The sequence below is a fragment of the Miniopterus natalensis genome, chromosome 19 (genome assembly GCF_054644295.1).
Source record: "Miniopterus natalensis isolate mMinNat1 chromosome 19, mMinNat1.hap1, whole genome shotgun sequence".
Taxonomy (NCBI): Eukaryota; Metazoa; Chordata; class Mammalia; order Chiroptera; family Miniopteridae; genus Miniopterus; species Miniopterus natalensis.
Genome location: NC_142099.1, coordinates 16,121,629 through 16,146,616, shown reverse-complemented (window position 1 = coordinate 16,146,616; position 24,988 = coordinate 16,121,629). Strand labels below are relative to the sequence as shown.

At 46.5% G+C, this 24,988-nt stretch overlaps 1 protein-coding gene across 2 annotated transcripts in view; it reads right to left on the bottom strand.

Moving 5' to 3' along the window:
- Positions 1-24,988, bottom strand: part of DNM3 (dynamin 3) — a 348,064-nt gene that overhangs the window by 5,920 nt on the left and 317,156 nt on the right. The window contains exons 18-20 of one of the 2 annotated variants that reach the window (XM_087827594.1): positions 18,874-19,100; positions 18,095-18,331; positions 12,446-13,436 (exon numbers count right to left, since the gene is read on the bottom strand). In XM_087827594.1, coding sequence (XP_087683720.1) covers positions 13,400-13,436; positions 18,095-18,331; positions 18,874-19,100 — 501 coding nt within the window. In that variant the 3' untranslated portion in view covers positions 12,446-13,399. Of the gene's footprint in view, positions 1-12,445; positions 13,437-18,094; positions 18,332-18,873; positions 19,101-24,988 lie in introns of those variants that run through there. The other variant, XM_016221402.2, reaches the window with a different exon arrangement.

The window sequence follows — 24,988 nt, the reverse complement described above, 5'->3', positions numbered from 1 at the left end:
CACCTTTCTTCTTGATAAAACTCTCCCATTGATCCCATTGATCCCTGCGCCATCCCCCCCCCCCCCCCCCCGAAAGACCTCTTCTTGAATGTCATGGAATTTCCTTCTGTTATTGGAAACACTAAATTGACCAAATCAAATGTCCTTTCACAGGTATGAAGAAAGGAAGTTAGAAAAGTTAAAGGAAACAATCATGAAGTGTTAAAAAAAATCACAAAGCTATAAAATAAAATCAGATACTCAAGGAAAAATCAAAGCAAAAGAGATACTGTTGATTAATGGTAAAAATATCAACCATTTCGGCACAAACTCATATTAGTAGAGTTCCTTTTGTTTCCTGCACCTGAAAAATGTGTAAGTGGCTTTAGAAGAAAAGTTTCCTTGGGAAAGTGCATTCCAACTCAGTCTGATACTAGTCTTATTATTAAGCAAGTACTCAGTTTTTGAAAGTGTAACTGGAAATACTTTATAGGCCCAGTAACAAAACTAAACCAATCAATGCTAGCTGTTTAATCCCAGTAAACGATTACCTGCAGCCAGGCTACTGGCTACCAAGACCACCTGAAATGTTCTGGCCATTCCCTACTGGGAAAAACCCTCCCATAATCCCTTTTTTACTTATGACCATGCAAAAGACGCCTGTTCTTTCAAAGTGTAGTGCTCATTTTCAGTTAAAATGGCCATATTTGTTTAACTTCCGTCCTGCATCTTGACCCTGCATCAATTTTCCCTTTGATGGGAAGGTTCTAGTGGCCAGAGGTCATGTCCACTTAACTTGTTTCATTCAGTGTTTGGCACGGTGTTACATCTCAGTGTCCTTTTGTTCATTGACTGGAACTGATATTCATCCTTCAAGACCCACCTGGATGAAGTCTTCTCTGATCGCCCTTCCCCTACCTTGACACATTGCTTCTAGAGCATATCAACATGACTCAGTAGCACATGGAATCCTAATTAGGTTTATGCTTCTTTCCCCCCCATTAGAAATGGGCTGTTGTCTTACTTATTTTCATAGTCCTGCAGTATTTATCTTAGTGCTTGTCATTCAGCCACTGAATGCTGGACAACTGGATAAGTGAAAGTTACTCCTCGGATAAGAACCATCTTATAAGCGCCTGCGTTATCCATCAATCTCTCCATGACACAAAGGTATCTGTTGGTAAGTGAGTGCTATGGTAAAACAAAGAAACACAAAACTACACTGACATGTAGGATTTAGACCCTTGGAAACTCCACCTATAAAGTATCTGACTGCTCAATTCTTTCATAGATGTTTGAAATAAATACTAAATAATAGGCCCCTGTTCTCATGGAGTTTAATAAATAATCGTGCTACTTATAGGAACGCATTCTTAGCAATTAAGCAGTCATTGGAGGGTAGGGGCAAGGGAGTTGGCTAGAAAATGAACTTAGAGAAGGGAAACTCTACTAGAAGATTCAATAATGGGCTAGACTCAGTTAGGGAATTTCATCTGAAAACAGTGGACCTTAAACTGTAAGTTCAGTGACGAGCAGGACACTGTGTGGCATAGTGGATTAAAACTGCTTCATGCACATGTGATAGCTTGAACCAAGGATTGTAGCCAAACAGGGAAAGGAATGCAAACTGGGGTTCTTTTCTTATCCTTTTGTTCTTGGCTCAAATGTCTTTCCTCAGCCCTTCGTGACCACCACCCCACCAATCACTTCATGATGTCTGGGTATTTCACAGCATTTAACCCTGTTTCTAATTATGTATTCATTTTCTAGATTATTGCCTGTGTCCTCCCAAGTAGATTCCTTGAGAGCAGAAGCCACATAGTCTCTATGTACTACACGTCTTCCGCATTTAGTATAATGTGATTAGAAGGCAGTGAATAAATATTTATTAAATAATGGACAAACAAACATATGAAAAGTGCCTAAGCAAAGATGTTTAGCTGGAGTAGAGTATAGGCCAGGTCAAGATGAGCAGGTTCAATGAGGCAAGGAACGTAACACTTTGAGGCTCATATTTGAAGTGTCGAGTTTATACAGAAAGAATCCTGAATCAGAAGTCGAAAGATGTGGATTCCAGTTCCAATGGCCAATTTGTACAATTATTAAGCCACTCAACTTGTCTAAGCCTCAGTTTCCTCATAGATGACACAGGAGACTCAGACTGGAGAACCTATAATACGCCTTCCAGTTATGCACGGCCTGCACTATTTCCTGAGCACCTACCATGTGTACTGTATTATGCTGCATGATTTTTAAGGACTCAGAATCTGCCCCTGGTGGCAGATAAGTGAGGCAAAACAAATCTGCAAGGAGTTTTTACTATAGCACCCCATTTTAAGTGGGGGGAAAATAGGGCAAATTTTTGTAATTCAGACTCTGAGAATGTGTTCTGGGAGCTTGAAAATACAATAATGTGATCAGAGTGATGGCAAATAGGATTTTAACTGCGGCGTATAAAACTTGAAAGTCATAAGAAAAGGCAGGGCTTTAAAGAGGTTAAAGAAACCAGAAATTAAGCAAAGGGCAGAAGTCAACACTGGGGACAGAGACTAGAAAGATCTCAATGCTCCGATGGCCCAGTAGCTCCTCATGAACCACCTCCCCAGCCCCTGCACCATGCGGACGGGACAAGAGAAAGACAATGGTAACGGGAGGCTGCAGGGGGAGGCCCAGCCAGGCGACCGGAGAGCGCAGCTTTCCGCCACGTGCCTGAGCTTTTGTTTGTCTCGTCCATCACCATATCCCAGGACTTAGCACGGTGCTCATAGTATTTTTTTTTTTCTTTCAAATAAATAAATCAGAGAACCTATCCATTATGAGCTTTTCAAGGGAGCCCCTAGGGCCTTCCGTTGTATAGACACAGCATCCTTTCACGACTGAAAGAATGAGATAAAATTTCCATCATGTCCTCTCAAAATAATTATGACCTCTTTAAAATAGGCCCAGTCTCAGGTGAAACTCACTCATATGTGCACTTAATAACTTAAAAATCCTACAGAGCCCCTAACCCTTCTGGAAGAAAGGAGCATAATTTCACTTCTCAAACAATAACCCCCCAGTAATCTGTGTATAAAACCCCACTAGAAAGCAGTTCAGGAAGAGCGTGAAGTTGTTCAGCATGAGTTTCTTAAGTAATGCTCAGATGTTTGCCAACTTCAACACCAGAGAAACGCTCAAGGTTTACTGTTAAGGTTCATTTCATTGGTCCGGTTCCTAACCATTCAAAGAGTTTCCAAAGACATCCACCTCATAAGACAGTTTGTTTTGGGCAAAGTGAAGTTATTTGTTTTGCGCCGAGTTTTCCTCGGCTGCCCTGGTTTAGCGACGGGCTTCATTAAGTGACCCCTCCTACTGAGAACAGGAGCAGCTTGACTCACTTAGTGTTGATTGAAACACTGTGTTGTGTGTGGGCGGTTTATGGTTACGACAGAAGGGCCATGTTTCTGCTTCCAAATCAAAGGGGAGAATGTAACTCTTGAGGTCGCAGGCCGAGCTGCAGGGATGGGCCATTGACAGTATTTCGGACAATGGCAAATTTTGTAAGAAAGTCAAGACGCTCACGCAGGGTGGGCGGCACGGAGGGGGAGAAACTGGCTTCGCTGACAAGAGAGAATGCGATGGGCCTTCCTGCATCTTTCGAGTCTCTCCTGAGAATGGAAGAACCAGATTTTCATCTGCTCTTCGCTGGCCAGCTGGTCTAGCAGGTGCTGACCACTCAGGATGTGAGCCAGTCTCGACATGGGCCGGGGGAGGGGTCAGCAGGGCACGTGGTTGGTGCGTGGGCATGAGGGGTGAGTGGAAGCGACCTTCGCTGCCATGGCTGGTCTCTCTGCCCTGCGCTTGTCCCTCCTGGGGCGGGGCGGGGGAAAGGCGCGAGCCAGGCCGGGCCTATGGAGCTCAGGGCCCGTCCTCTCCTGTGCTCACACCGACACCTCCTGCCTGCCAGCCCGGGATTCTTTCTACCCAGCAGTCACACTGGCATCTTCCAAGGCAGTGGTTCTCCAAGTGGACGGCGTGTCCAAGTTCCCTGGAGGGCTTGTTAAAACACAGGTTTCTGGGTCCCCCGCAGAGTTCTAATGGGGTGAGACATTTCTAGCATGTTCCCAGATGCTGCTGGTGCTGGGACTAGGCTTTGAAAACCACTGTTCTAAGGCATAAGACATCTTGCTGACCTTCCTTTATTTTAGCAGTTTAATTCACTTGCCAGATAATGCTGGAGCAGTAAGAGAAAGTGCTGGAAAAAAAATCTTAAGAAGGATGAATAAATGGTGGCAAAGATTGATATCTTTGGGAATGAGACTGAAGCTGGGGCCAAGTGGGTTTTAGGTGTTTGTTGTAAAGACCAAGATATGCTATGGTGACAGTTTTCCTGTTAGCCATCACCAGAACCACCAAACAAGCCCCTTGCAACAGCGTCCCAAGTTCCCATCTCTGGAGAGGGTATGGTTGAAGTCCAACCTGATTAGAGAGATGGGTGCAGACTTAAAAAAAAATACCCCCCCCCAAAAAAAAAGATATACAAAGATTGACACTTCTACAGTAATGATATCTGCCTAAGTGGGTAGTTATTTGCATAAAAAAGAATATGCAATAGGCTTCTTTTATACCATAAGCTCTACTTATTAAATATAATTAAAGCTTTAAAATATCACTGTCTGAAAATTTCAGTTTACATAAAGTTACATTTAGGATCATGGGAGGGTTAGTCCTCTCTGGTTCCTAGGAGCCATGAGAACCTGATAGCAACTTGCCCAACTTTTTTTTAAATCTTGTTAATGAAATAGGTCCAAAAAAATTAAAAAAAACAACACAAACAAACACAAAGTGTTTGTCTACTAAACCACAAGAAGTAAGACACCACCTTTCTTTTGGCTATATCTGGCGAATTTCTTAGAAAACAAACCAAAGGAGAACAAAACAAAAAACGCCTCCTGAGTTTTCTAACATAGTGAAGAGCGCCTCTCCCAGGGGGCTCTGCAGAACTCGTCTCCAGAGCAGCGCCAGGCACCGGTGAGCTGGGTTAGGGGGTGCCCTCAGTATCTGCCTCCCGGGGACTGAAATCCTCGCTTCTCCACAGCCCTCTGGAACGACTTAATCCTTGCATCGCTTTTCAGAGTGTAAGGCATGGATGCGTAGCTTATCGTCTGAACGACACTGTCAGCTTCCTGTGAACCGAGATGACACCCTGTCCTGCTCACGGCCTTCCACGGCACCTGCAGAGGGCAGTGTCCCCACCCGCAGCTCAGAGACCGTGAGTGGGTAAATACACCCAAGGGTAAATCAGGAGGAGTGCACCTCCAGGTGAAATGGGAAGGCAGCTAGCTAGGACCCAGGACTTCCTCTCGTGAAGGTCCACTCTAAGAGAACAGAATATGGGACGTAGTATTTAAAATGTCAACGTGGTGTTCGCACTTTGCTCTTATTTTGAGCATTGGTTCACAAGACAGGTTTTACATATGTAGGAGGTATAAGAGTTAAGTTCACAAAAATGCTCTAACAGTCATGATTCTGTCCACGTGGAAGATAATATTTTGTAACTTATTATGAAAAATACTATAGGATGCTATCCAGCATATTTTTGGCCTTTTCTGTGTTAGCAACAGAGTAAGCCAGTGCTGTCCACGAATAGTTTACAGTAGATGTTGGAAAGAACATGGGACTTGGAGTCCATTCCGAGGGTTTAAGGAATTCTCTAATGTGATTCTTGCTACATATCAGAGCCAGCATTTCTTTCCCCTGTGAAAATCAACCCATGATTTTAGAGTGTATGTCACTGGGAAAGTATGAATCGATTGATGGAATTTGAAATAAGAACATAAGGAGGAAAATAGCCCATAAATTTTATTTGATGATACAAACCTATAATATCCTGTATGGAGTAGTCTCTGAGATAAATGGTAACATAATCTACGTTGCAGTCTTTCTTGGCATTGTGTTAAATATCTGCCTTGGACTTCACCCGTAGGGGTGGTACTGACACACTCACTTCTGTGGGCGCAGCAAAAATGCAGCTGAAAGGACAGCTTGCCCACAAAGCTCTGCTCAGTGTATGATCCATAAGAAGAATTTTACAACAGCATTCACCCAGGCGAGGTTGTCAACAGAACAGAACAAGAGAGAAAGCGTTTGTGCTTAAGTTGTTTCTTAAAATGCATGAAATATTGGGCTAATTCCAAAATAAATTTTGATGAACTAGTGCACATTAACTCATTTTGTAGTTTTGTTCCCCCAGCAAGCCCTGTTTGTGTGTGAGGTACAAAGACGGAGAGGTACAGAAATAAAGATAGTCGCTGCCCAGGAGTTTTTAGACGAGATGGGGGGAGAGACAAGGAAACAGGGGGACCGGTGTGATGACAGGACTGTGCCTTGGGAGTTGGAGGGACACCTGGAGTCTCAGCCTGGAGCTGGAAAGGGGCTGGGGACTTGGAAGGACTTCCAGAGCACGGGGAAGGTGGAGGGGACCGGCCTTCCAGAACAGGAAACGGTACGTGCGAAGGAGAGAAAACAGAAGTACTGTCGGCCTGAGAAAGCGAGTGTCTCGTCCTTCTTCACTGCAAGTGTCTAAATTACTTGTTTTGCTCCAAGTGCTGATGCACAGAGCAGATCACGTAAAGGGTTTTCGGTTGTATCGAAATAGGATTCCAAAAAAGCATTCCTTCTGACATTACCTTTTTATGTTTTAACCTCTGCACTGTCTCACTGACAACAGAGAAGCTGGGTAGAGAAAAAGACGGAAAGATTGCAAAAAAAAAAAAAAAAAAAGCAGAAGGTCAGAGGATTGCAGTGAGAAAGCCACATGGAGAGAAAGCGCATGGATTTTTAAGGAGATTCACACACGGCTATGAAATGGAGTTAGGCGGGTCCCTTCTGACGGCTGTTTTCCTTCTGTTTGTCTCTCACCCTCCCTCCCTCTTTCTCTCTCTTGAGAAGTCCCCAAAGAGCTCTCCAAGAACTTACGTACTGTGGAAACCTAGTCCCCACTGGTGGTAGCTGGGGTAAAGCTATTTCTAACCCCCTCATCTCCTGTGTTCCTGCCCTGCCCTCCCCTCACTCCCACCCGGGCACCAGGGACGGGTTGGCAACTCGGCCCTCCGGAAGGAGGCGCTGGGAAGGAGCTTTGGGAAAGGCCGGCTCCCGCTTCTGAGACTCGCATCCTTTGCCATCTCGGCTCAGGGAGAGAAGGAAAAGGAGTGAGGGCGGGAGACGACGGACGTCACTGAATCTCTGTATCCAAGTGTAGCCTTCCCTTCTGCTGTGGAGCCCTGGAAAGACTCTGGCCCCTTTCCAAGAGGGAGCGAGACCCTTTCAGGCACAAGAATCTGACTTGGGCCTCACCTCAGCGAGTGTAAATAGGGAATTAGAAATATGGATGGAAAAGAGAACCCTCCAATTCCTTATATTTTTTTAAAACAAACACCAGAGCATGAGGGATTTGAGGATTTATGTTGCACCGACGTTTCATGTCTGCCCGACCCGTGATACCCGGCGGGTTAAAAGGCCAGTTTTAAATGCACCGCGTGATATTTTTCTAGTCCCTCGCGTCAGCCCCAGCGGCAGAGATGGAGACAAAGAGCAGACCTTGACTCATTACAATCCCTGCCGTTCAACAAAAATTCCAGCAGGAGGAGCTTTAGCACGCCCTACAGCTCAGATTTTCAAAACCAGAAAGTTGAAAGCCAACAGAGAAACAGAGAGGCAGTGTGCCGTGCCGCACAAGCAAGCTGCCCTCTCAGTGAACAAACATGTGACTAAGTCCAATTAAATGCTCAGATCGGAGCCAAGGATGAGACTAGTGGGGACAGGACAGCCCACATCTGCTCTGTCCACCTCCTGGTGCTGTTAGGCTGGGGCTGGAGCTGGGCCCTTCCTCGCTCTTGCAAAAGAGGGGGCAGTAGGCCCATTTCTGGGCGCGTGTAGAAGTCATTCTTGCCCTCTTCAAGTGTCATATTGTTTCCAAATGGGTCCCTGACTGGCTCAAAATCTGCATTTCCTTTGGTGGTTGAAGGTGCTACAAAAACTCCTAAATGTTCCGTCTCCTTTACTCAGTGGCTTGTTGGGTGCTTTTTTTAAAATGAGGGAAATGCTGTGTTTGTAAAAACTGGTGCTAAAAGGGCAAGGAATCATATGTCCCTTGGGCCATGTGAAGAGTCTGCAGAAAGAATTAGAGCTTTCTAACACACACACACACACACACAATGGGAACACAAAGAACCTACTCAGGGAAACAGAGAGGAGTATATGCATTTTGCAGTTATCAGATTTTTAGGGTGAGGTTTTTTTTCCATTTTGGATGGTGTTGCGGGAGGTGACTTACTGGGCTTCCAGGATGATCAGAATTACTTAACCTGAAGGAAATTCTCAACCGCCCCTTTTCATCTCTCGCCAAGAAGTCAAGCTTTTTGTTTTACACCTTAGTGGTATGCCCACACTTAAAAATTTTTATACAAGCTCCTACAGAAACTTTAACTAGGCCAATTCAGACCAAAAGTCACTAAATAAAGCTAGTCTAGACGGAAAAACCTATGAAAACCATATGTCTTTGAGACATCTGTCTTACAAAAACTGCCATCGTCCTGGAGAAATGGTTCACAAAGCATGCTTTTAGGAACACAGCGCCCTAAAGAGCACGGGAGCTGCGCTTGAGGAGACGGCTGGACTTGGACGGAGGGAGGAAAGCCAAGGTGTTTACAAACGAAGGGCTCTCGTCCGTCTGTAAACATTGCCGAAAGGAAAGGCAAAGGCAGATGGGATTTCTATTTCCATTATTCTACAAGGGGTCAAAATCGTTTCCACTTTTGTTCCTCCACACTCCTACAGGATGTCCGACCAGGGGATCTCAAAGCCACTCCGTCCCCACTCCCAGAAAACTCTTTTGAATGATGCTGTACGTGGATGAGGCCAGAGAACCAGAACATTTTCTTCTTCTGATGACCTCATCCCGCGGGCCTGCCAAACAGCTAGAAGGCAGGTGTCCGTCCTAAGTAACCGAAGGCAGGCTGTGCTAAATGATGGGGTGCAGGGCCCGCCGACTGGGAGTCAGGGAAGTGGGAGGGACTGGGGGTCCCGAGTGGGAGTACAGAGAGGACGCAGAAGGGAGGGATGGTCTAAAACCTTGCTTTTCGGATTGAACGCTGCTTTCTGAATGGGAGGCGACGGCCAGCGCTACCTTCCTTATTCTAGCCATGTATTTTTACATCTCAGGATGCACTTGAACAAGTGGTATGAAATCCATAGGGGGAAAAAAAACCCAGAAATCGAACTTTAATGATAAAAATAACATTGTAACTAAAAACTGAACAGTCTGGGGAGATGTTGGAAGTTTTTATACATTGCAAAGACTCCTTGGTGACCCTTAGGAATATTGTTCTGAGGCATCTTGCTCTATGGGGAAGGGGACTTGGGAACGATAGTAATGATGGTTATTGGCATGAGTGTCCATGTCCTGCTTGGGCACCTGGGCAACTCTGAGTGAACAATATATATCGAGTAGCCACAGAAGGAGAGAAGGTTCTGCGTGCGAGGAGGTGAGGACACTTAAAAAGAAGGAAACCTATAAGATGTAATCCATCACGCACCAAAGTTTTAAGCAAAAGTGAGAAACACTATTTCAACATGTTTATTCAAAGATGCTGGTGCTGTAAAATGAGTTTTCAGTATTTTTATTAGTTTTCAAGTACTGTTCCGATGGTAATGGGGGTAATTTAGAATGTTTGAAGTATTAAAACAAATCAAGCAATCATATTAATATCCCTCATTACAGTTTCCTAAACTGAACTATAGGGCATTTAAGTTAGTTGAAGGGTGCTGATGAGCCGCAGGGATTTTTTCTGGTCCATGAATTTCTGTCCTGAGTGCTCAAGTACTAGTTAGAGCTAAAATTCTAAGCTTGCTTTTTTTTTCCTTCCCCCAAATGGTATGTAGTTTTATTCTGACTTTTAGACCCAGATACGTGGAGGCAAACTAGGGCAGTGATTTCTCTAGTTAACACATTGACTAATGTTTCGTTAATTTTCCACCTCAAGGGGCGATAATTAAGGTAGAATTAGCCTCACATGAAGTTTTATTATTTTAGTTATTAAAATATTTTCCAACACTACTAAGAAGCAAAAATAAATTCTAGTTGTTTTAGAAACCAGTAGACCTTTTCTTGAGTTTTTATAGCTTCTTGTCATGGTCAGAAGATAGAGCGAGTGGGCAGACTCCTGGCTGAGGCCCTTGAATGTGGCACTAAGGGGAGATCTATTCGAGGGAAAACTTTCATTCACTCTTAAAGTTGACTTTGAGAATGATCCTAATATAAGCTTAAAAAAACACACATGGTCCAGAATATATCTTGCATAAATATCCATTGCCAAGTGGAATAATTTCATTTTAGTCTCTCCGTGCTGCAAAATACCTGTCAAAGTCTTTCTCATCTCCTACTCTCATAAGAAGTCTCATTCTAGAAGAACACCATATATACAGACCAAAATAAATTTAGACAAAGCTGCCTCATGGAAACCCAAAACTAAATACAGGCAGTCTTTACGTGGTGGAGGCAACTGCGATATTTGATTGTAAAATAAGGTCATTTTCTATATCATATTCAGAGCCACCTGACGTCTTCTCACACCATCTCACTCCCTCTTGGTTTTCAAAACTGCCACAGAAACTCGGGGATTCCCTGGTGGTGGTTTATCTGGCTGGTGGTCATCCACGCCCTTCCACAAAAAACAGGGAAGGAATGAAGCTTATGTCTAAATTTTATATTAACCTGCACACTTGCTGGGCTCCCAGAAGTGCAGGAAGAACAGTATGAAATCCTACCCTGTCTCTCTGTGTGCAAAGGGAAGAGCAGACTTCATGAAGATGCGGCGTTCTCCATGCGCCTGAGCACCTGAGGTCGGAAGGCCCGGCCTTGCCCCGGGGGAGGAGGGACCGAGGGGCCGAGGGTTCATTCTGCTACTCGCCCTACTGACTAAGCGCCTTGTCTCATCCCTGGACGGAACGTGTATTCTCTGTACCATTCCCGTGAGCTGATCACTCTGACTGGAAAACTGGGTGGACGCTTCCTAGTGTTTATGGGAACAGCTGAAAAATACTTCCAGAAATTAGAGCACTTGTTATTTGCGGTTTTGTCTATCATGTGGCTCTGATGGCTGGAGAAGCAGCGGAGGGAGAGATGGTACCACGCCACCGGGAGGACAGCCCAAATACCTTGCGGCTTCAGACGCTGTCCCATGTAGCATTTCTTCTATTTTTGGTCAGAGTTGCCATATGACCTAAACTTCCTCTAAATATCAGTAATGTGGCATCAATAAACACACAAGCAGATTCTCACAGACTCGAGGCCCTTCCAACACCATCCCCTTCCCCCGCATTTAAAAATACTGGCCAGACCAAAAGTGTAATATTCTTTTGGCAACAGCATTTGGTAAGCCAGATGGATTTCATTTGGCAACTAAAGGGTATAAATATGTGTTTAGATTTGGAGGTTCCCCCAGACAACGGTTACAATATGCTGGCTTGGGTGAGCTGGAGGATTTTGGTGTCGGGCATTTTAGAATCCTATGTTTAAGCAGCAATAAAGAAATGACAAGCAGACAGAGCCATCAAGCCCTCGGCTAAATTCTCAGCTCCTTCCTCATGCCACTGGAGGTAGGCATTCAGCGCACATTCTGAGTGAAAGAACCAGCATTTCTATTTTCATGCTTCCTCTCCTGACTGTTTATCGGCTAAAGTGACTCCAGGAACCTCAAGTCTACGTCTAATCTTTTGGTGCAGCTGATAAGGCAAAGGGAAGGAAGAGGCGCCCAGCGGCTCCTTCTTGTAATTTGCTGCCTGGATAAAATTTAAAGGTGAACAAAAGCCAGGAACTGTGTTGTGCCATGAAACTTGGAAGTCATAGAAAAACACGCCATCTAACCATGGCCATCCAAACAGGCAAGTTTTCCCTGTGAAAACACTATTTTTCTGCAGCGAGGGAGACAAAAGGGGGCAGCGAGAAATCCAGCTCTAGCTCGTGTGTCTGCAGACTGTGTCTGCTGACGTTGGGCAGAGCTTTTCCCTTTGAGCTGACGTCAACTTGTATATAGGAACAGTCAGCAGATGCTGACGGGGGATAGTCTGCTGCTGACTGGCTAGGGGAAGAATCATCATCGTTTAGTGCATTTTTCACTGGTCAGCAGCTGCACCGCCCAGGTCCTGCCCTGGCTGTCTTCCTCTGTCAATCAGGTGAAACCCTGAGACTCAGAAAGGCTTTGTCTGCAATGGCCGAAGCTTAGCAATTTAGAGCCCCACACGGGACAATGCCAGAGAGGTTTGCTATGACTTGTCCTGGAGTGAGGACTCCGCGTGCCTGGTTAACTCAATGCGGCTACCACCGGGCCACCAGGGGCACACTGTTGGATGTGACTGCTGTCTGCCAGCACGGATGTGCCTTTTACTTTGCTTCCTGCAGATCCTTTCTTATTTTCCCTGTTTCTTACTCTCCTGAAACTTGGGATGTTTGGGAAAGTAAGAGAAGGGGCACACAGAAAGGCCATCCGACATCTACCTAGACAAGTGTGCAAAGCTCCTAAATTATGGTCCTCGGAACGCTCGCAGTTCTGTTCCTGGGCCCTGTCTACACAGAACCAGCCTTTCTGAACTGCAGTGGGCTGGAGATGTCCGTGTAAAGGAGACTCGAGTTGCTAGACCCAAGGAGGAGACCACCTACCTCACTGAGACCAGGCTGAAACCAAGACCTGAAGAATGAAAAGCTCCGACATGAACCCTTGATCCACCTCAGTGAAATATCACGTTACAACCACAATCACCGGGGAACTGGAATGGTTTTGATGGGAGAGTTAATTGAGGGGCTGAAATTAAACTGGACATTTTCTTAAGTGAACAGCTTGTGGCCAAATTTCTGTTTTCATCAAAACATATTAAGCACCATGACAACTCATGTTAAACCTGCAATGAATTATTAATCACATTCGGGATTTCAGTAACAAATTTTGGAACATAGTAGCCTCACGAGATGCCTTAAACGTTAAGAATCAGGAAGAACACCTCAGAGTTGATTCTATTCTTGGCAATCATACCTTTTTTCTAAAAAAATAAAATAAAAAAAATATTTGCTTGACTTTTAGAGCCAGTTGCTAAAAATAAAAACTGTTCCTTGGAAAAATCCAAATACCTAATCATGAATTTATTTGTTTGTTCTTTAAAGGGGACGGACGTGGGGAAAACAGAAAGCCCGTGGCTGAAATCAGAAATCACAAGACGAATTCATCATCTGTCCAAATGGCACCCAGCTGCTAAGAGGAGTCACACTCTTAGAGGGCTGTTGAGGAGGAAGCAAGTCGGGACGTTCCCAGGACATGACTGCGGGGGAGTCAGACATGGGCTAGTCACACCAGTCGCTTAACTGTCCGTGGGCCATGAGCCCCCGACTTCAAGGTTCGGCCGCTTCATCCTTCATGGCACCAAACCTTGATGTTAGGGATGCAAAGACACACTCATAAGAACCATGGGCTTGTCCTTACTCACACTTCCGGGGACTGGCTGAGATAACAAAACTGAACAAGGAGACCGTACCCATAAGTGAAAGGGACTCTGAGTTAACTGTCAATCAAAGCAACATCTAAAATATGCAAAGACGCTGTAGCCCGTCAGGGTATCCAGGCCAAACATTTACAACAAGATTGAACTAAATGGTAAAGAGACCCAAATGGCTTCAACTTCCATAAAGAACGGAGTATGAGTGCACAGACTGCCTTGAGGTAGAGGGATTTCTCTATCTTTTGCCATGGTTGGGTTAACAGTAAGTTACTGAGAATGTGGGATTGTGATGGGGCTCAATGTGTGCCCTGTAGAGTCAAGGAAACCGCCTAAGCCGCAGGGCATAAGTGGGAAGCCCTGGGATCGTCTGGAGGTCACCCGGGGCCATCCGTGCAGTGCAGGACGCCAGCCAGAGTCCTCGTGGGGCTCACCAGAGACTTTCAGTGGAGCATTTTTGGTTCCCGTGTTGTGCTTCTGTCATGTGGACGGGCTGAAGGAAAAGCCAAATCCTTGCCTATGATTCAGTTTTGCCACTTTCAGAAGACACCACCAGCCTTGGTGAGGAGGGTGGTTATAAGACAGAACTTCTATTTTTCAAAGTTTTTAAAAATAGAAGACTGAGTGATGAGGTCAATGTAGTTTGCTTTTCCTTGGATAGAGACCCTTCCTCCCACCCCGATCCCCCTCTGACTGTTGCAAAATAGCTCGGCCCAAGGAAAGGGGAGAAGACAAATGAGTGAAATAATGCCAGAATTGGCTGTTGCCAGGGAAAACACACTCCGATTCAGTTCATTTATTCTGTTAATGGCCAAGGCTGTGACTCCCAATTAACTAATTTTACCAAGTTGTAACCGAAAATAGCTACATGGGCCCTAAAGTTAGTGCACCATGAAGAGTAGGAGCTTCAAGTAGGAGAGGAACCCCAACCAGGTGGCGATGCCTGTTTAGGATCATCTTGCTGAGCAAGGACACGACTGGCTGGGGTTTTTCAACAGGGCTGAGCCCCTTCACAGACGTCGTGTGGGGTGAGAGGGGCGACCCAAATATTCTGGCGATAGAAAGTGTCCCACACATTGGATTTGTGAAACTCAAGTTACTAATGACAGAAGTATCCGTGCTGGTGAGTCTCTCTGGGACTGAGACGCCCCCCATGTTCAGGTGGAATTAATTAAAACAGGGGTGTAGTTTGCAATGTTTCCAGCTCCCTCCCCAAAAGGCTCCAAGCACACGACCCAGAACAGCTTGAGCAGCTGAGAAGAGCTGGGCCAAAAATGACTCCACCAGACTCTGTCTTCCCTCTGTCTTTACATTGCAATAGAAAGATAGAATAATAATCTTTTATAAAAAAAAAAAAAAAGAAAAAAAAAAAAGAAAAAAAAAAAAGGGCAGAACGCTCCTGGTTTCTGTACAGTTCACGTGCTTTCATTACCTTCGAACTGGGTTAAAATAAAAGTGCACAGGCTCTTAAAAGTCAAGATCATAACTTGCTAATGAAGCCGCGAGTCATCCAGGAGACAACTGCACAGGCATATGCCCCGTGGTCCGGGCTGGCCTTTGTGATCCCAGAGCCCCGCCGGGAGCCGGGGACGCTGGCCATGCTGCCCTGTCACTTTACGAGTTTCTGGTTTCAGATAAAAGAGGAGAAAGGGCCCTTAAGAAAGCAAAGAACTGGGGGGGAAAAATCAGACTTCCTTCTCGTAAAGCTAAGGGCTGTCTTCCTGGAGATGATGGATAATAGCATTTCAGCTTTTTAAAGTTTTTCATCGAGAAAATGTAGGCGAATCAGGGAGGGAAAAGGGAATGTAAATAAACGGAACAAGGTGAAAATTCAGCAAGAGCTTCCCTCGGCTTTATTTCTCCCTCCCTTTCTCCTTTCGCTCTCTCTCTTCCTTTCTTTCCCTCTCTCTCTTTCTTTCTCTCTTCTTTCTTTCTTTCTTTTTCTTTCATCTTTGTCAGTCTTTCTTTTTCTCTCTTTTTTTGAAATCTTAAACCCTATTTCTGGCTTGCATTTGGTAGGATTCCTGCTCTGGCTTTTATTAAAAACAGACTTTATGTGGTCAGAATTCTCCGGCTAAAGCTAAACTTGAACAGGCATTCGGATCCTGGCGGAGTCTTTCCTGCTCTCCCTAAGGTGCCCTCCCCACCCCGGGATTTCCCTCCCAACGCCCCAAACTGGCCCAAAACTTGAGGGCTCAGCACAAAACACCCCCCTTTCCTCTTCCACTTTGAACTCTCCTTTCTCTTTTGCATTGGAGACGCTGCAAGGCCGGGTCGCGTTAAGTCTGGCTCTAACTTGAGAATATCCTAGAAATTTTGAATAACGCGACTGCTGTGCTATAAATTCCCCAACGCAGACGCACGAAACCTGGTGTCCCCTTTCTCGAGCTGGGGCTACCGATGCTTGCCACCGCCTCCTGGGAGCGAGCTCGGAAATACCCAGGGCGACCCCGCCCGCCGAACGCACCAGCTTAGCATGGCACAGCACGTCTGAGGGACCGGCATGCGGCTTCTCTGCAGCCAGGGACCGAGGCAGCCAAGCGCGCAGGCAGGCATGCATGTGCACCGCGGGCACAAGCGGCAAGGGTGGCTCGGGCTCCTCCTTGTAGCTCAACAGACAAAATGGCCAACGTCAGGCTCCTGGATGGGACCCCCGCCCACCCCCGCCCAGACACCCACCCCCAGTGGTCTCCATGCCCTCCTGGCACAATGACAGGCACTGTCCAATCCATCTGAGGTTTCCTAAGACATTAATATAATCTGGCCTGTAGTGAGGCTCAGCACTGACATGGATGCTTCCTTCTGTGCAAGGGAGAGGCTCTGGAGCCCGGCAGGGCCCTGCTTCTCGAGCGGACGGGGCTCATCGCTCCTCACCCCTGCCTTTGGGAATGTCCAGAGACATTTTTAATGTCACTGCAGGAGTGCAAGTGACATCTAGTGGGAAGAGGCCAGGATGCTGCTAAACGTCCCAAAATGCATAGGACAGCTCCCTATAACCACAATGTGAGCAGCGTCGAGGCTGAGAATCCCTGGCGCTGTGGCTGGGGAATGGGGCTCTGCAGGCGGACTGCTGGGGATCAGAGCCCGGCTCCTCCAGGGGCTGGGGGAGCAGCCATGGGCAAGGTGCTTAACCTCTGTGTCTTCTCTGCAAAAAACAGATAATAACCTATCTCACTGGGTTTGTTGTATTCAACACAAATGTACCTGCAAAGCCATGAAGGCAGAGCCTAGATCTATTGAGAGCACATTAAATGTTAGCTGTTGTTACTCTCATTATAACTAGAAATTTAGCTTCGTCCCAAACAAATGATACGCCAAACCTATTGGGTTTAGAGAAAAAAACATATATATAGGTTTGAGAGTGTTATATCCTCATTGATTGGGACCAAAATGATGATAATGGTAACAACCACCATGCTCTGCAGCCTCTCGGGCTCTTTCAAACACCGCATCTCACTTGATCTGGGCAACAGCCTGTTGAACGTGTCCCAGCTTCATAGACGACGACCTGCTGGCTCAGAGTCCAGTGAGCTGCCACGGCCTGTGCAGGGCAGGTGCGACTCCACGTCCCGCTCTCCCTGCCCCAGGAGCCTCCGCCTACCAGCCTCAGAGGCCTTCGTCTTCACTGCACCCTGCCCTCTGAAGATCCAAATGACTGTAAGCACAGTAATCAGAGCAGGAGGGGACCCCGGTTTCCTGGGTGGCTGGAGGTCACTTCTGTTAAATGCCCAGGAAGGCCTTCCTTCGTGGAACATACAAATATTTTAATCTTCTGAATTGAATTTTTTAAAATGAACTTTCTATACAGGCTAATTTTCTTTCCTTTTGAAATTTCTGTTATTATTTTTAAAAACCTAATTCCTTCTATTTTCAAAATATCTAATTATACACATTGCACCTATTTTGATTGTAACTGTAGGAAGGTGAGAATCTAGCTGTAACTACATATGTGTTTCAAGTTCCACTTATTTACCAGCTATTTTGTTTCACAATTGAGGCTGAAAATCTGCTTATAAATGCCAGAATATATCATTCAAATGTACAGTGTTCTGTCTCTTACATGGTCCAGGAATTTCTACTCACAATTTAAAACAATTGCAGACTAATCAGCAGATTTTTATGCTGCTTACATTAATGTTAATAATATTGATCTTAAGGGTCATAGTTCAGAGGGCAGATGGATAATATTCCTTGAAGTCAGTAGTTTTTGAGAATTCCTTTGGTAACAGAGAAGGCAAGGCCTTAGCTGGTGATAGGCTCACGACCTTGGAGCACACAGCTCGCCTCAGCCCAGCCAGTTCTTCCATTTCAAAGCTTTCCATCAAATTCTAGAAACAGCTGCCAAAATGTCAATCATTTGGACCCAGTTTTCTTGAGTCCTCTTTGGTTTGTGCCAGTTGATAAAGGAGAGGTTTAGACCACATTTTGGTTTTTAAATGGTGTAATGCTCAGCAATTTCCCAGGGTTCCCCTCCCAGGTGAAAACTGCAAATATGTATGATTTCTGCAATTTTCTTTCTCAAGTAACTTTTGTCTGTTGTGCTACGAGAAGAGAACCGAAGAGCACACTGTCTTCCACACAGCACACTTACCTGGGGACACTGGGAGGTGCCCTGGTGGGCCGAGAGGGGACTTGCGGAGGGGCTCCAAATGCGTCGTTGCTGTTAGGGAAGGGAGGCAATGGGCCGGGCCGGAATGGAACTGGGGGTGCCCCTGAGTGGGGCCCCGGAGAGGGGATGGCGGGAGGGGGTCCCCGGCCGGATGCAGGCCGAGCTAGGGGGGCGCTCAGTGTCGGCCTCCTTTGGGTGGTGGGGCTCGGAGGGGGCGACCTGAGGAAAGAGATTAATAATTTACCACTCCTACTTTCTGTCTGAATTCATCTTAAAAACATATTTTATAACTTCCTGATGGCTTTTTAAAAATTATTTTTTGACTGAGAAACTCAGATACATGTTAGGAATGTTAACAGGTATAGTAAGAAGCTAAATGGTGTCACTCTACAGAGACAGCCAATAGTCGTTTCTTTTTAACTATATTCTACAGTAGTTTCTCTCTCTTTATAAATTCCTCTTTTTTGTACATAAATGTTCTACAACTTACTTTTTTTAAAGCTTCACCTGAACTTGACTACCTTTTCACTGAGGTACCTCCAGGACTGCCTTATTGTTTTTTAACAGCTGTGTAATATTCCACCATACAGACGTATTGTGCTGGTTTCTGATGGGTGTTGGGATGACCTGACCTTCTTTCTCACTCCTGAACTTAAATATATTTGTTCCTCTTTTTTTCTAAAGGGGTTGAGGGGAGCACTCCCAGCAAATGGCACTGCCCCAGCCTGGCAGGCCTCAGGGGGCGTGGGCCACCTTCCTACCTGCGGGTGTGCTGGATCCAGGAGTCGTCCACGGGCGGCGGGGCGGGGGTGAACGTCGTGGCCGTGTTGATGTCGCCGATGATCACGAGGGCTTCTTTAAGGGCCTGGTACATGCGAAGCATCTCGTCCCGGCGCTGAGCCTGCTCAGCCGACTCCTCCATCAGGGTGTTCTGGTCCTCTGAAGAATACAGCTGTGCTAGGAGCTCTGAGTTTATGAAGTCTTTCACCTGTTGGGTCACCAGAGAAGACAGATGGGAAGGAGTGAGCAATCGGATGGTAGGAACTGGCCAGAGCCTGCGGACAGAGTCCACGGGTGTCCACCCTGGGAAGAGGGCTGCACCATGCATCTGTTCACTCGTTTTCTTCACCATCCTCCCAGGCCTCAGACTCCCCCCACCCAGTGGCTGTTGACAGGGACGGAAAACATCACACGGATTCATTGAAAAGAGGGCCAAACCCTGCGGCCCCCAGAGAGGGCCTGGGGCTGCGCCAGCATCCCCACAGTGGCCTGAGGCTGCTTGGCTGACAGAAGAGGGAGGGTGGCCCAGGGAAGCAGCAGCATCTTCAACAGGAGACAGTGACGTAAAGAACAGATGTCGTAACACGGGCTACCATTCCTTGGTATTCCCAGCCCCTGACCCAGCTTTTACCAGAATCGCTGCAATACTGTGAAGACCCTAGGTTTCAACGGGCTATCAAAAGTGGAATTACCATCAAGAAGTCAATACTTGTTAAATACAGAACCTTCCATACTTATGAAAGTTATCGTACAAAGAAAGTGATACACTCTCGGCTTTCTAGAAGTTTACAGTGGAAGCTACTTAACGGTGATGAGGAGTGATACAAGGTTCCGGATACGAGGTTAACAGACAGATGGAACCAGGCTAAAGTATGGACACTCCGTGCGAGGCACAGCACCGAGGGAGAAAGAACCAGCCGCAGCTCATCAAATCTGAGATGCCATTCATTTGAAGATGCACCACTATTTTATGTGTCACTGAGAAAGAGAAGAACACCACCAACTAAAACGATGACAGCCCGGCTGGCATGGCTCAGGGGTCGAGCATCAACCTATGAACCAGGAGGTCATGGCTTCATTCCCGGTCAGGGCACATGCCCGGCGTTGCGGGCTCGATCCTCAGCAGGGGCCGAGCAGGAGGCGGCCGATCAATGACTCTCTCATCATTGATGTTCCTCTCTCTCTCTCCCTCTCCCTTCCTCCCTCTGAAACCAATAAAAGCATGCAAAAAAACAAAAACAAAACTGTGACAGAGTGTCAAGATGCCACTGAGTGTCGCATATGTCTACACATCAGAAATAGTAACCGTGAAAAAATGAAGGTGAGAGTCGATGACATATGGTGTGTCCCAGGTGCCTTCATAAGTCACCTGACTTGATTCTCACCACAAACTCTGGAAATGTATTGTTATCCCAAATTTGGAGATGAAGAAACTGAAGTTTGGAGAACTGTAAGTGACTTGCCCAAAGCCACATATTAAGTTGAACCCCAGATTTGCTGACTTGAAGTCTAGTGCTCTTTCCATGGCCCCCTCACCCCACTGTGACTGTGCTAGGAGAAGATCGTTTATGTTCAAGCATCACTTTAGAGTGGTGTAGCAAGTATGCGAATTATCATAAGCCCGGAAAAATAAACCGACTTGGATTTTTTGGTTTCTCTGTTAAATGAGAACACTAACACTTATCTGGAGTAACTGAATCTCCCAAGGAAAGGCCAGAGGCCAGTATATTTAACTGTTACAAATTCAGGCAGACGGCAGAATACCGGGCAGGTGCTCAGAATTCCTGGGGTGTCGTTATAGCATCTAACCACGCAAATAATTCCACTAATCGGAAAATTCCGCTAGATCACAGCTTCCCTGGGAAATAAAGAAATGTCCTCTGCACATATTTTGTCAACCAGAAGTGGTTCGAATGTGGAAGTAATCTCATGTACGAGATGTGTTCTGACACCAGTCCGGGAGAGCAGGGGGTTTACGTGTGATAGCTGGCCGGGGGGGTAAGTTTGGCCAGGTAACCTGGGGCCAGATGCGAAGGCCTCCGGTGCCAAGGGAAAGTGTTTGAACTTGATCCACTTGGCAATGGGGAGCTGTGGAAGGCTCTTCAGCAAGTCAGTGAAACAATGAAAGAGAGTTTTAGGAAAATTAACCTGGCTGTGACGGGAGAAGGGTTTGCAAATGGAGATAAATGTCCATCATTTGTGAGATGGCGAGGGATGAATTCAGCAGGGCTGCAGGGACTGAGAAAGACAGGCAGGTAAACACAACAGTACAGAGGCCAAACCAACCGCACGAGTCTAGACGGAAAGGACAAGGGGGGAAGGAAAAGAGGCGACCAGAGCACTGAGGTCTGGGTGAGTGAGAGAAGGGAAAATCAGACGCCCAGAGGGGAAAGTCAGATTCAGAGGAAGGCCAGTCAACTGGGCTGAAAGATTTTTTTCACTTGCACCCAGGGAGTCACGGACATCCGCACGCATCGTCCGCCGCTGGGTGTGTGCACGCTTGGAGGGATGGGGCAGCTCCAAGTTCAAAACCAGACGATTTTCCTGGCATTGGCCGTCGGTTGGGTTCAGCCCATTGGAAGCTTTACATCTTCCTGGGGTATCACTTAGAATCTATTAAACACAATTTAAAAGACGATCCTTCCAAGAAACAGATTTAAAGCAGATCTGAATGAGGAAGCAACTGTCAAACAAACCACGAAATAAAATAGCCGGGGCCCGTCTCAGCACGCTGATCAAAGGTCTGCCTTGCGTCAGGTCTTCCACGTCGAAATGTTACACACGGACACTTGCCGACTCCCCCAAAGACTGGGCAACGCTCTGGAATAATCTGGGTGTTACGAGCGTGAGAGGAAACTGCAGCACAGCGCTGTGGTCGAAGACGGTGTGCTTTGGGATCAGACGGCTCTGAATCTGAGCCTGAGCTCTAACGCTCACTGTTTTGGGGCAAGTAACTTAACCTCTCTGGGACTCAGGTTCCCTTTCTGTAAAATGAGGACTGTGGTGGTAGCTGCCTCAGAGTTGTGCGAGGATTAAGGGAAAAATGAATACAAATCACCCAGCAGGATGCCCAGCACTTAGCCAGTGTTCTGCATACAAAAGCTACTCACTCTAGGGCACTCACTCTGCGGCGTACAGGCTCAGCGGGCACTGCAGGCAGAGGCGGAGAGCAGCTAGAAAGCTGCTGCTGTGGTGCAGGCACCCAGAGGCAGAGTTCAGTGAAGAGCACGGGTTGACATTTTATTTTGCACTTAAGCAAAATTTTAGAAAGACTCTTCTCTCTCTCCTGCTAGTCGGGGAGGGAGGGGGGACTTCGGGGAGTTTCCAGACACTTCAGGGACTTTCTGAGCAGTCTGAATGTCGGTGGGACAAACACTGAAATCAAGGGCTCTGCAGGACAATTTGAGGCCAAGGTCCCTTTCAGGGGAACAGCATGTAGAAAATACCCTCGCGGAACGTGACATAGACGGATTCTGCTTGGATGTGAGAAGTGAAATAAGATTTATGCTTTTAATTATAACACCTTAGAACCTATACATCTTTGTATGGCTCACAAAAGAATTCTCACACACAAAACCTCATTCCAGTTCAGACTCTACGGGCTAGAAAAACAGGCATAACTGCAACACGTCCGCCCCGCGCAGCGCGAAGGAATGTGAGGCCATTAACCATGCTCCATATGGTTCCTCTCTCGCGCTTTAACGCTTCTCTAGCGACCTGCGGTAGTTTTGGATCTTAACCCTTCTTTGTCTTCAGCACCGAGACCATTTTAAAGCCCTCACAAACAGAAGGGGCATTTCTAGAGTTTTCATCCAATTCAGTTACTAAGGAGACCATTTCCTTAAAACTCTGTTTCCAGTCGGGGGGCCCGCAGCGAGGAACACGGCGAGGGCTCTCGTTCCCACAAAGACGCACATGAAAACGTGACCGAGAAGTTCAAAGATGCTTCACTCTGGAGAGGAGCTTGGTGAGAGTTTTGTGAATCTTCGCGATCTCACAATTCTCTCATTTCTCTGTCTCCCAGGGATTTAGTTTGGCTAGACACCAACAGAGGTTTCCTTCTTTAAAAATCACAAACACAACACTGTAAAAAAGTTAGATGCAAAAAGGCTGTGAGATTCCGTCCTGTGGTGAGAGAAGCCAGGAGCATCACCCGTGGTGAGCAGTGATGGGGATCGGGGAGCAGGGCTGGGGGCTTCCAGGTCCTGGCCCTGATCTCTTTCTGCAGAAGGATGCTGAATTCTTGACCCGTGGAAACAAACCGGTGCTCTGGTACTTAAGATGCACTTTCCTCTCGCATAACGAACATTTAAAACACTCTACTCCATGGACATTAAAATGACCATCAGTTTTGAAATGAGGGCACATGTTACTAATTTTCCACCGAAGTGCCAGTGGCCCAGGAGAGGGGCTGTGGTCTCCAGGGGTCCAGGAGCCCAGGCCGAAGCACACGGTCCGCGGGGGAGAGGCCTCTAGGTTCCGCATTTGGCTCTTCAAAAGTTTCATAAAACCTTCACATTCTATTTCGCATTATCTGGGCTGGGTGAAATACGAGGAACAATGTTTTAAATTATTTAGATTTAAAACACTGTTTCTCATATTTCAACAAACCCTAATTAAATCTTCGTGTCATATGGACCTCTGGGAAGAGACCCCATGTATAAGCCATGCGGATAGGAGCCCCTTACTTTGAAGGGGAGGTTGACTTATGGTTTTCCTAACCTCGCCATATGCATTTTCTGTTGTTGAAATGGAGGGGAGATCCGGCTGAATGAGAAGACCTGGGTTTTCATCTCGATCCAGCCAACCCCAGCTGTGTGATCTCGAGCAACCCCATCAAAGTCATCATTTCGAATCTGGGCAAAACTGTGAGTACCCAACGCGTGGCTGTCTTGTGGGTTCAGTCACAGCATCATATGCCACTTTGCCACACGCATTTGTAAAGCAAAGCTGGGTCCCCTTTCTTGATTCTCTGGTAGAAAACTCCTGGTGGGGGAGCTGCAGAGAAAAGGCCGCCGGAATGCGCTCGCCATGGGGCGTTGTCACGTGTGCCCTAACTTTCAATTCCTGCACCAAACTCCGCTTTTGCCTGCAGCCCGGTCAGGGCAAGCGCCTGTCATAAACTTGCTATTTCTTTGTGTTGCTGTTACCTGGTATGTTTAAGCAATGAAACAGCTGCTACATTTCAATAGACAAAGGCTTACAGTATGTCTGAGGCGAGGCATTTATTGCTGGCTTTAAACTCCTTAAACAATTCCATATGGAGACTTGAGTGGCAGAGCACTTAATGTAAACTTTCAAAGGAAACTGCCCACCAAACTCTGAGCCTTAGGAATCTTGGCTGAAACACATTCCTTTTCAGGAGGCAGAGTGGCTGTGCCCATTCCAGAGGCGACAGGCCGAAGCACGGCGTTGGACAGGGACAGTTCACAAAGACAGGACCCGTTTGAGGCCACTGTTGGTTTTGAAGGACAACTAGCTTTTCCACCCAAAGCCATTCAGAGAAGCCGCAGGGCTGAGTGGAGGGAACCGAGAAAGAGGAGTCGAAGTTTCTCTTTTCTACTTGTGATTCTTTGGTTAATTCTCTCGCCTGAAGTTCTCTTCACTTCAAATCAAATAAAAAATCAACACGTGCACGACACAGGGCTGGGCAGTCACCACATCTCTGTTCCTTGTACTGGACGGGGGGGCTTCTGGAACGAACACAGGGGGCTGAGACATCGGCACGATATGATGCTGTGAGGGTGTGAGTCCATTTAAAAAAGGGGGGTTTGTATTTTTACATATACAAAATATAATTAAATATATATAGATAGATAGATATAAAACTACATATTTTTACATGTATAGTAAGAAAGTGGATAAAAATAATACTCAAAGAAAAGCAGGCATCCTAGGTAGGGAAAACTGTTTTCGGATAGGTACGGAAAGCTGAATTTCAAACAAAGAGAACCGTAGTTTCCTAGGAATCAGCTCTTTTCACATTCCTCTTAGCCAGCCTCCGCCTCAAGGGTGGCCCTGGGAGTCTAGGTGAAGTCCTGGCCGGAGCGCACTTCCCCACGGCCCTGCGAGGCCCCCTCAGGGCCGGCAGAGCTC